Source organism: Xenopus laevis, chromosome 9_10S (assembly GCF_017654675.1).
Source record: "Xenopus laevis strain J_2021 chromosome 9_10S, Xenopus_laevis_v10.1, whole genome shotgun sequence".
Classification (NCBI taxonomy): domain Eukaryota; kingdom Metazoa; phylum Chordata; class Amphibia; order Anura; family Pipidae; genus Xenopus; species Xenopus laevis.
The window spans coordinates 53476700-53489124 of NC_054388.1; the positions used below are offsets into that span (position 1 = coordinate 53476700).

A 12425-nucleotide genomic window follows, 5' to 3' on the forward strand; every position below is an offset into this window, starting at 1 on the left:
GTTGGCTTTTTGCCACCCCAGGTAAATTAATGTAGCTTGCCATGCTTTGCCAGTGGCACTGCACACACTCACTGTCCTCTGGACTGCTGCTGAAAAGCTAAGATTAGGGGTTGTGGGAAATCATCAAACCATTGGCAGAAAATGAGGCTACACCAGTCATAGAAGTTGATGTTACAGGGCTGATTATGATCAATTGTGATTCCCCATGCACTCGTTTCTAAGTTGCCATGTAATGTGTATCTGAATTCATTACTAATCAGTCATGTATTATCACAGCAGCCCAGAGCAGGTGCCAGGAATCAGCAGAAAAAAAGAATGGGCACTACTGGGGAATCTTCAAATGCACACATCTTCACTGCTACAGGGCTGGGGGCAATGGGCAGAAATGTAAAAATCAAAAGACTCTTTCAGAACAACTGTGTTTATGTTTTTGACATTATTTTGCTAGAGTGAATAACATAAATAATTCAGTGTGGTGTAAGTCCATCTCTTTGATGTGAAAACAATGTGGAATGTTTCTATAGACAGAATAGGAAGAGATTCAGCTTTAAGATCTTTTTAGTATCTTTTTGTAACATGAACTCACTTTACAACATATTTGAAATTTTTATAGTAATTCTGTTTATTTTTGATTTTCTGTGCCTTTCTATCATGACCCTATTCCATCTGGTTGTTAGGGTCAATGACTAGAAACCAAAAGTGACTGATTTTAAAGCAAGGTTTCCTTCAAACTGACTTCTAGCACTATTTCAAGCAACTCAGTCTAGTTGCAAGGATCAATAAGGATCATTTACTGAGACCCCAAGTCGTAGAGAACTAAAGGACGAAATTAGGCGATGGGTAGGTTACTGGTGGGAGAACACCTATGCACCTCTACCTCCTGCCCCTAAATAATACTAAATGCAGGCAGCACTGTATTAATGGGGCAAACACAGGCCTTTGTGCATTATTTTGGAGCTCCGAGAACTTAGACATTTTTTTTTTACATCCAAGCAGATGCCCATTGTTTAAACTCTACACCCTGCCCTGCACGTTGTAAATGACTCCTGGCGAGTCTAGAAAGTATAAAGCAAATTCCAGTTCCAAATTAATGAAAGAATTATCCTCCATATATTTTCAGAAATACTCTGACACTCATTCGCCTCACCATTTGGGAGCTTTTTATTTTTAGTCAAGGAAACACCTTAAATTTACTATTTTTTCAAGTTTTAATCCTCTGGGAACAATTCAGTTCTTAGTTGGAGATTTTGTTGCTAAATATTAATTTTAGCTCATTTTCTGTTCAGGAAGAAGAAAAGGAGAAGTTAGGCCAACAATGTAGGGGCTTATTATACCGAAACGAAATCAAATTTTGAGCATGTGCTTGCTTGTGAGTCTTATACAATAAGGCTTATAAGCTTTATTTTAGGGTCTGAAAATAAGTTTATTTAACATAGTGCAATTGTGGGGAAAATCATTTACCATTGTTTCTCAGAATTAAGAATATCAAATAGGGGAACCCATGTATGATGAAATGTTGCATCCATACAATACAGCCTGTAGCAGTGACGTGTCCCTTTTCCTTACCTTTTGTTGCCCATCCCCTTAACCTGTCTGTCTTAGTTCGTCACTGCTGAATATGGTAATTCCTGCCTAGTTACTATTCTTTGCACAAGGAGATGATAGCTGGGGATGGCCATGGCCAGTGTTCAGGGGAGTGAGGGAAGGATGGGGGAGTAAAATGCTGAAGCCAAGTTATGTCACATATCAAGAGGGGAGGCAGCTGTCAGTGCTACTTTTGGAGCACTAGGGAAGGGGGGGTCATTAGGAACAGTGGGGGCTAATTTGAGTGCTCAGCAGGACTGCAGGGTCTCTTTTGCAGGAGAGAGTTTGAAGGGGAGAGGGAGAAGATCTGGGGGATGTCCAAGGTCTCTTACCATGCAAGACCTGAAGAAAATTTGAAGCCACCTGGATACAGGTTAGGAGACCCAGGGGAGAAACTAAATGCGCAGGCACTGAACTGTTTGTAATAAAGTGTGTCACCATCTGTAATACAAACTGTAATGCCCACTCTCACCAGTGCCACTTTGTCAGGAACTGCCTCCTCCTCATAATCTCTCCCTGTGCAGAGAATAACAAGAAACAGGTGAAGTGCTTGGGTTCCCTTCTTGCATTCCCAGCACATAAAACTTTATTCCCCACTCTGACCAGGACATCGGCTGGGACACAACTATACCACTGACTGCTCTTTGCAGGGAAAACAACACCAAATTAGGAGGCCATTGAAGGTTCAATCATCACCCCCCCTCCCACCCCAAGCATAAGTTTTATACAAAGAATTTGACATGCATCGAGCCCATGGGAGGAAGAATTTGACCCGAAATGAAGAGGAAGCCCCTATCTCACCAACTCATAAATTTAGGTCTCCACCAAGCCCAGGAATTCCCCCAAAACATCCCAAGTTAATGGCTGAACCTGGGCAGCCCTTTCCCCCTCAGTTTATCCGAAAGCTGAAAAATGCTGCTATAGGCACAGGCTGTGACATCTGCCTAAAGGTGGCAGTGGCAGGTCACCCGCTGCCAACCCTAAACTGGTACAAGAATCAGGAACCCATCCAACCTGGAGGAGAGGAATATGGGACACTATGCATCAGGGACAGCCAGGTGGAGGATGCTGGAGTGTACACCTGCGTGGCCCAGAATCCTCTGGGGGAGGCTATAACTTCTGCTGTGCTGGCAATCATTGAATTAGAAGGTAATTATACATTTTGGGCTGTTAGCCATGGAAGGGTGATATCACAACATGGGCAATATAAAGATATATTTAGATATACAGTATATAACACCTTCTTCAGCACTCTTTGAAATGTGGCAAAGTAGAAATGGTAGGCATGGCCAGACAGAGGTCTCATTGTCCTTTACTAACATATGGTGGTGACTATCCTGCAATAAGTTCTCAGCCTCTGTTTGAACTATAAATCCTTCATATGATTCTGTGAGTTGTAGCTATTTGATTTTGTGTTTTGTATTGTTTGACTTTAAGGTGCCTGGGATTCATTGTGCTTTTTCAGCCTTTCACCCAAATGTTGTTTTGTGCACATAAGACCATATGCCAAATATCTGTTGTCTGGGGGACGCTTAAATGGAACCTGGCTAACTGAATTAAATGAAATGGAATGCGCTCAGTTTGCCCTCAGTTTGCAGATAATTTGGTAAAGTTGATGAATTGTGCAGCTATGGCGACCAAGGCATAGGATACCAGGATTTGGATGTTCATTGGAATGGGGGTATGGATGCCCTGTCTGGGATTTAGCTTAGTACATAAGTTTATCTTTACATTCATATTTTATTGATTTTTATTAATTATCCCTTATGATAGTACATAATGGACTAGTTTGAATGGTATCTAAGGAATATTTGGTATCCAACATGTCAATTTTACATTTTGTAGATGTCATGTGTTAAAATAAATATATTGGTAATGGTTTGCATAATGCATGTAAATGGCCCTAAATAGCAGAGTTTGTTGTAAAAGAGCATATTTTATCCTAGGCTTTGTAACCAATGACATTTTATCAAGTGATTGGGCTCATTGCAATCTAAACAAGAAGGTGACGGGGGCCTGTTGTTAATGTGGGGAGCAGAATAAAGTCAGAGGAAGCATAAACATGGGGAGTGCATCTAACAAACATATACTATACATAGAGAATACAAAAGAGCCATACATAATGTATAAAACATAACGTTATAAACAATGTTTAGCAGTCATCAGTTAAAATTTGTGCTTAGTGATGTCACTTGCCTCTTGTACTTGTGTATTATTAGAAATTATGTAGACCTACCTTGAAAATAGGAGGATATTTGAAGTTGCCTTGGAGTTTCATGAGCTGTATATAATCACTTGTTTTGCAGCTTTGTGCCTTTATGTGGTTATGCAACTCCATAGTGAGTTCAAATATTATTCTGTGCACATAACATTAGGTCAGATTCATTTAACAGGGTGATAACCCTGTTATACACACACACACATGTTGCTTCTGACAGTCAACACCCGATTTAACTTACAGGCCCTGCTTTCACTTCATTTATTGTGGGCTAACAGCTGAGCACACTGTATTGCAGCATCTCCTAATAACACCCATTAATATGTACAATGTTATGTACAGTAGTTTAAAGAGACCGGCAATTACATACATATGTAGAACTAAAGTGATGTGGGTTACCATGTTTCAAAATCACTGGCGTGGTCAGATTTTCTGCAGTATACAGTATATGATATACAGGGAAAACAATTCCTTGGTTACAGGGATGGTGTTGAAAACATGAGTAATTTAGACATAGATTGAAAAGCATTGTCAGGGCATATTACATTTCCTAAACCTACAGTGCATTGTACCTATTAGTGAATTTCCTAGAATGTCCCCACAATATATTGTTACATATATATGTGCAATATATTGTTACATTGTTGCTTCTAGGGCACTCTCCTGACTGCTACCTTAGATAAACACATCAGTAGGCTGGAGTGAAGGCAGGTTCCAGTCCTCCAAAAATAACCCTGGCATGTATAAAACCCATATATACCATATATAAATAAAGCTGTTTGCTGGAGTATGCCACAATTTATATCAATAGTAAGCATCTTTTTGCCATTATGGTCCCCCTAGCCCCTGAAAAAAGGTCAGTAAGGGATTGTAGGGCATTCAAGATGCCTCTCATACTGACATAATGGAAATAATTACTAGCATTGCTAGCATTCTATGGCATCAGTGGCACCAAATCTAGGAGTAATTTTCTATTCCCCAGGACATATTTTAAGTGCCAAGCGCCCCTTTAGTGCTCATCTAAGTGCAAACAACGGTTCATTGCAGATTTGAAAAATTACCTCTTATATCTGATCTACACTGATGGCTGAGATTTTGTTTAACATTCAAACCACAGTGGTTTATGTGTATATCTGAATCCCATTGTTTACAACACAACAGGATTTTCAGTCCATTTCTGGAATAATAATACTTTCCATGGCAAAGAAAACACCATGGGTAACAGAGGACTCATCTATCATTGCTATATCAGCTGAGAAATCCATTTCTCAAAAGAGCAAACAGATTTTTTTATATTCAATTTTTGAAATCTGACATGGGGCTAGACATATTGTCAATTTCCCAGCTGCCCCAAGTCATGTGACCTGTGCTCTGATAAACTTCAATCACTCTTTACTGCTGTACTGCAAGTTGGAGTGATATCACCCCCCCTCCCCAGCAGTCAAACCAGATAACAGCTCCCTAACAGCTGCCTGGTAGATCTAAGAAAAACACTCAATAGTAAAAACCCATGTCCTACTAAGACTCCTTCAGTAACATTGAGAAGGAAAAACAGCAGCCTGCCAGAAAGCATTTCTCTCCTAAAGTGCAGGCACAAGTCACATGACCAGGGGCAGCTGGGAAATTGACCCATTGTCTAGCCCCTTGTCAGATTTCAAAATTGAATATAAAAAAATCTGTTTGCTCTTTTGAGAAATGGATTTCAGTGCAGAATTCTGCTGGAGTAGCACTGTTAACTGGTGTGTTTTGAAAAAAACATGTTTTCGGATGACAGGATCCCTTTAAGGAGCTGTGTGCTGAACAACTCAATTAATTAACCCTTTAAATTCTGTGATACTTTGATCTTGGCATGCCAGTAAATATGCACTATTGTACATTTAAAACAACTTGGTTGATCTGTGGAACCAAATAGATTAAAAGTAAATTTAAAGACTTGTAGCTCACTTTTCCCCTGCTACTCTTCTTGTGCCACTTATGTTACTACATTTCCACCATTACAATCCATTTACAAATGCCATGAAAAGGTGTGTTGCTATGGATACAGTATCGTTTATGGCATAGTGACTAAGAACGGGCTTTTGTGGGGATTGGGGTAGCAGTTTTTCACTGACATAGACCTTTCAGGCTATGGCTCATGCAACTTTATGACCATGGCGGTGCTCTTAGGAAGAACCTCTGCAGTCAAAACACCCTCAATGTCATCTTTAAGTTCCATTGAAAAACAAAGGAAATGTTCATTAACAACAGCACTCCACAAATAGCCTTATAGTAATATCACATGGGCTGTTTCTCGGCCTGTGTACAAGCAGCTCCTCCACTCTTATCTCCTGCTTTCTGTGTTTGTACCCAAAGTAACTGCGTCAACCTGGCTGCAGAAACACAGAGTGGATTTCGGTGCCTAAATCCACCCATATGTCTGCACCCAGGCAGACACAGTGGCTCTGGCTGCAGACACACAATTGAGCTTATTCCTGAGGAACAGCTGATTCTTGGCCTTGCACAGGGGCGTAACTATAGAGGAAGCAGACCCTGCGGCTGCAGGGGGGCCCAGGAGGTATAGGGGCCCCATGAGGCCTTAATTCATATACAATTTCAATAAATATTGGAGAAACAAGTCAACCTCTAAACATTTTGGGGGCCTGAAAAATAATTTGCTGTGGGGCCCAGTAATATCTAGTTACGCCACTGGCCTGGCATTTGTGCCTTTTAGCCTTAACCAAGGTGTGGAGATCACACCTGTTAGCATGTGAAGCTAGGCAATGTGTTTATTTCCACAAGTTGCTATTGATCATTTCATCTACAGCACTTAAAGAGTTAAAACTGCCTTCTTTTGGTGCTTCTGGGCAGTGACAGTAATGTGCTAAAGAGATGTACAGAGAGCCAAGTCTGATTACTGCTTTGCCAGTTACTCATAATTAAGAAGGAGAGTCTAGTCAGTCCAGACAGGCTGCACAATGTATAACATTAGGAAGAGAGGCTGCAGGAGATGTGTTCTGACTGCAAGATGTGTCTTGTTGCTCTGAAGGTAGTAATATTGGTATGCATACTGTGCATTGCAAAAATGCTAGCAAAGATTTGTAGGTAATATGGCCTTATATCCCCCTAACAGCTGTGGGATAATCCAAGGCTTCATCCCTGTTCAACTCTGAACTATTATCCCCGACAGCAATGCCAGCTCTTTTATCAGAGCTTTATAAAGACAAGTGACAAAACAAAAACATGGTTTCCCCATATACATGAATGCCCATATACAGGGTGTGCTGAGCAATATACTGACATATTGCTCATAAATGCATGTCAATAACCCTAGATTTAGTATATTTCTTATCTATCTGCTACTCTTGCTCTAATTTCATGTCAGTTCTATCCACGACTGGACCTCATACCCTAGAGATTTCATGCCTCATGGATTGTATTTATGTGTCAGAAACAGATGAACAAACATTATCTGCTTTGCATTTGATGTGTAATCTGTCAACAAGTCCCCTCCATGAGTCTTTATGACCACCTTTCACCAAGGCCCTGCAAGACCTCCACAATGTTGTGCTGGTCCTTATATAACATTAGTGGAGAATGATATTCCCACATATTTATAAAGGAACAGCACAAATGCAGGGCTGCCTTTCGTAAGCTAGAGGGAGGAATCCAGTCAGAGGACCTTTCTCAAGGGGAGACCCTGAAAGACACAAAGGTCTAATTCACAGAACATGCGGGGGAGTGGGTGGGGTTGTGGCTATGTTTGATGATAATTGAGTTTGGCTTGTTGGGTTAGGAACATGGACTGGCATGGATTCAGTTGGCAGGGCTTGAGAAGGTGTACTAATTATTGGGACCAGCCCTTCCAGATAAGTAGTAATTGTTATGGAGACCCTAAAACCATACTGTATTGTGTCCATTCACTGTGATTGGGGGACGCCAGCCTATCATTTATATATACTGTACAAAGTAAGACCCCAAAGGATTCATATGGCACTTTAATATTTATCTGTTTGCATAAAGGTGGCATCCCTATTTTGTCTATTCACTCTGGTTGGAAGGGGTCACTCATTTATATATATTATAACACAGCAGTGACCCCCCCCCACCAGTATTCATATATTGGCACAGCAAGGCATTAATGCTGACAGCAGAAATAATTGAGCAAACCCTTGTTCAGTACTGATGGCTTGGCCGCAGAAGCAGCCTTGTTTTGGTCAGCAAGCATACATTTCAGTTTTCATAATCTGTACTTGACCGCTTTTAGTTTTTAAGGACTTTAGCTGATACAATACTACAAACTTGTGATGGCTTTTTTTCCCCTTAATAAATGGAGCCCAATTCTGAATATGGCAGGTGCAACATCCCCTAAACAAACAGACATAGCGCTGAACTGCCACCTACAAGCCAAACTTTTTGCATTTTCACACCTCCTGCTGCTTAACCCCTTCTCACTGATCAGTAAATGAGTCACTTATGGAGGTGTTTTCTTCTCTTTACACAACTAGAGGGCAAAAAGCTGGGCAGATGGCCAAGCCATGACATCTCTGGCAAAAGATTGTGTCTGGTGGCTTGGAAAAAAGAGCTGTGATCTTTAATTAGATACTGTGTGTTCGGTCTCTAGGGATGCCTTAAACATGAAGGGCTTTCAATCTGGCACCATCCCAGTGGCTGAGCTGCAAGTTTGAAACCTTTTACCACTTTTTTTGCTGACACTTCTGTAAGTAGGGCTGTGTGCCTGTATTCGGTGATGGTATTTACAAGATCCTGCATACAGATATTGTCCAGCAGAATAGAAACTAAAGACCTGTGGCTAGTTATGTGCAAATATAAAGAGGATATCACTAACTAGAAATCACTTGCGCATGCATCTGTTCACTCTTTAATGGATTGCCTCTTGCAGGAGTCCAAACACATAGTATCACTTTACTTCCATGTTTCTTTCCATTCTGCTAAACTGTTCCATCACTCAATCCCTTCGTGTCTCTGCCCTTCCTTCTGGCATAGGAACTGCACCAGCAAATGGCTCTTTATAGTCATGTTTCTCTTCTATACTATCTGATATGAGTCCAACTGCCCAAAATCGCAATGCCTCAATCTCTTGCTCCTCACCTGATACTTTTGAATCCATTCAAACCAAATATTTCTCTTATCTACATAAGGTTCTGGTCAGTACATTTTTTCCTAAAAGGAGGGTCAGTCCAGATAGTGACTGGGCTCACTGGGGGTGCCTGATATATTGACATCCCACCCATGTGAATCAGGCTTTCCTTGCAAGTAACTTTAAAGCACAGGACACATTTATTTACAGTTAATTATTTTTAGGGTTTAGATTCAATTTGGACAAATCTGTGTGAAGCATTCAGCCTAAACAAAAAAATTATAAGTGATGGGCTAATCTGTCCCATTTCATCAAACATTCATAAAATACATTACAGTCAATGGATTTTTTTTGTGGTGACTGTGTGACTTTTTAATACACAATACATTGAATGCCTCTCTAATTAGGCGACTGTAGCCAGAAAACAGCCTCAAATTTACCCTGTGTGCCGCAGTCATAACAAGTCTGATCAGTGAATCAGTGCTGAATGTTGGTATATATGATTTCTATGGTCACAATGGTCACCAAATGTCTGGGGTGCTGGTTATTCTTCCATATATACACCAGAAACAGGAGAATGATAGTAAGGTAGAATGTTGTACGCTAGTTTTCTAATCATAGGCAAGTCATGCCTAGCCAGGAATGAATTAGCCTACTGAGATGTGCAAATAACAACTAAAGGGCAAACAGAGTTTCAAGAGGGCAGCTACTTGTTGCCAGTGTTGTGCTCTGCATTAGAGCAAGACCAAGCACCAGATACAGCAAGTGTCTAATGCAGCCCAGCGCAGGAGATAAAGCAGTTTTGATACATTTTCTTTATGGCTATAAGGGTCAGGGCACACGCTCAGATTCAGGGAGATTAGTCGCCCTGTGACAAATCTCCTCTTCTTCATGGCGACTAATCTCCCCGAACTGCATGCCACTGGGTACAATGTAAATCACCGGCGGGTTGACACTTGGAACGCTTCATTTTCCGAAGCTGCCCAAAGTTTCCTCGTGAGGCAAAACAAAGCGATTCGATTGTCATCCCGCTGGCAGTTTACATTCTAGCCGGCGGAAGGGAGTTCAGGGAGATTAGTCACTCCAAAAAAGAGGAGATTTGTCGCCGGTTGATTAATCTCCCAGAATCAGAGCGTGTGTCCTGACCCTAAGACATAAGCACAATAATACATTTTATATGGCACCTATCATTTAAATGTTGTATTAGGGCTCCTGTTTATCTCTAATTTTCCCTCTAGAGACCTTTTGTTGAGGTACATCTAATAAATGTCTGTGCAAGAATACTTATATGTAAAGAGACATCTGATCTCATATATAGTCAGTCTTTTGGATGTACAGTTTGCTTTTCACACTAGCCTCCTTTACCTTCTCTCCTGCCCTGATGTTTCTCCCCTACTGATGGAATATTATTTTGCATTGTATATTTTGTTACATCATGCAATGAACAAAGTTACAGTGTTACTGCTCAGCAGCATGTGACAATGTGCAGTGTTATAGGCTTTATTTAGAAGATTTAGAACAAAGTTTCAGTTGTCATGCTACTTTACAGCACTATGGACTATGTTGGAGCTGGGCCATGGTATGGCTCCAGGTCTTGTAGACCATAACACTAAATAACATGTTTGCTTCTGAACATTTGTCCATCATGTGCTACCTGCTTATTGGATCATATTGGTTACTAGACATATAGCAAACGTTGTTATTTCAATATGTTGTTAAACTTTTAACACCTCTTAAAGCAATAAATGCCATTGTTGTTACCTCTGCAAATCCTTTGTTTGAAACAGATTCCAGCGCAGAGATAAACAATTCCACCTCTCTCTGCGTGAAGGGAACATACGATTTGTGTAGGTATTTGTCACCAGCAAGTTCCACTCGGGAATCAATTTTTGCTTCAAAAACAATGAAAGTGATTAAAAAGGAATCAATTTAATTGAATAAGCCATCAACAATCCCAATAGATAAACACTTGTGTGATTATGGAAGATGTCTACAACCTTGCGCTATATATATAACATATTCAGAGAACCAAATCAATTCCAGCCAAACTAAAACAAATTAGGGTTGGTATTACAGCACAAGTAAGTACAACAGTAAGGACGTTTGCCCTCTATTTCAAAAGCACCATAAAAGGATCCAAAGATGGGGAAGGAAGCACAATACAAGCCTTGTGTGTATTGTGGACTAATGAGAGGCATTACAGACTTAAAAAGACTTAACATGCCAAATGAACTCAAAGTTAGGTGAGAGATGATTTATAGATTTCAATGTAATACATTTTTAATTGAATGTCTCAGGGTGAGCTTTGGGGTGAGTCCTTATTTGCTGCCCTGAGTACCTCTGGAACTATAGTAGGATGAAAGTTACCCCAATGTTTCTATATCTGTAACCTTGTTATGAGCTAAGGGGGGCCAGACTAAAGGGCAGTAATGGTGATATTTGGGGTGAGTGCTTAATTGTGCCCTGGGTACCCCTGAAACTATAGCACTGTATACAGGGCTGGATTTACATAGTGGGTGCCCCTAGGCCCAATACCGTTCATCGCCCCTGTCCCCTCCAGGGGGACAGGAGCAATGGGGATTGGCACACAGGAAATGTAAAAAAATTATTGCATCTCCAGCACATCCCCAGTGTTTTTGAACCAATGTGGGTGTGGTTCGGCAGCATGCCGCCCCCCTAAAATCCTGCCGCCCTAGGCCCGAGCCTAGGTGGCCTTTCCACAAATCCGGGCCTGACTGTATAGTCATGGTACACATACACTGCATGTTTTACTAGTTACATTGGCTCAACCTACAATCTAAGAGCAATGCACACTATTTTATGTTGTGTCTGGTCACACTTTGTTTAGTTCTATAACCTTGTATCATGAATGTTGTGCACAAGCACACTTGCACACTAGCTTTGTAAAGTGTGAACTGGGAGGATAAGGCCAATCCTTGTGTCCCCAGAGTTCTCAAGCTCTTCCTGCCGACCGTACTCAGTGGCCACTTTCCCGTGTGTCAGTGTATGTGTGCCTCTCTGATTTCTTACTGGGTTTATTTTTCGAACTGGAATGTGTCAGCCTCTCAGAATCTGACAAGGCAACAAGGTTTTATGTTACTAATAACCTCCACCCCCCCTTAGTATACTACACAGACTAAATATAGCTCCTGGTCCCAGACCTCGCTTATCTTCGCTCAGCTGCAAAAGCATCTTGAAGGCTGTGAGCAACAGATCCTTGCACATCTTTTCTCCTTTCCAGGCCTTAAAACAAGACTTTAGTGTCAAGATAGGGGATCACATTAGACAGCTGCTGCAGATCCGAATAATAAATAACATGTAATTGGTTCAAAATCCAGGCATTTGTGTGCAGGGGAGCAGAATGATGTGTAGCAGCAAAGTGCTGATTTTGCTTTCCCAAGGACACACAAAGTGTGTGGTGTACAGACTATATGAAGTCACACATGTTATATTTCCTGGTATTGTATGCGAGCATTAAGTCTGTGCTGGTAGAAAATATTTCAGTTATTTACATGAGGGTTATTCTTAGCTTAGTGTTGCACTGGA

The 12425-nt window shown here is 41.0% G+C and overlaps 1 protein-coding gene across 1 annotated transcript in view; it reads left to right on the plus strand.

Annotated features, from left to right (window-relative positions):
• Positions 1–1823: 1823 nt before the first annotated feature.
• The window catches only part of LOC108702928 (striated muscle-specific serine/threonine-protein kinase-like), a 133026-nt gene continuing 122424 nt past the window's right edge, over positions 1824–12425 (plus strand). The window contains 1 exon segment of the mRNA XM_041578767.1: positions 1824–2733. Coding sequence (XP_041434701.1) covers positions 2325–2733 — 409 coding nt within the window. The 5' untranslated portion in view covers positions 1824–2324.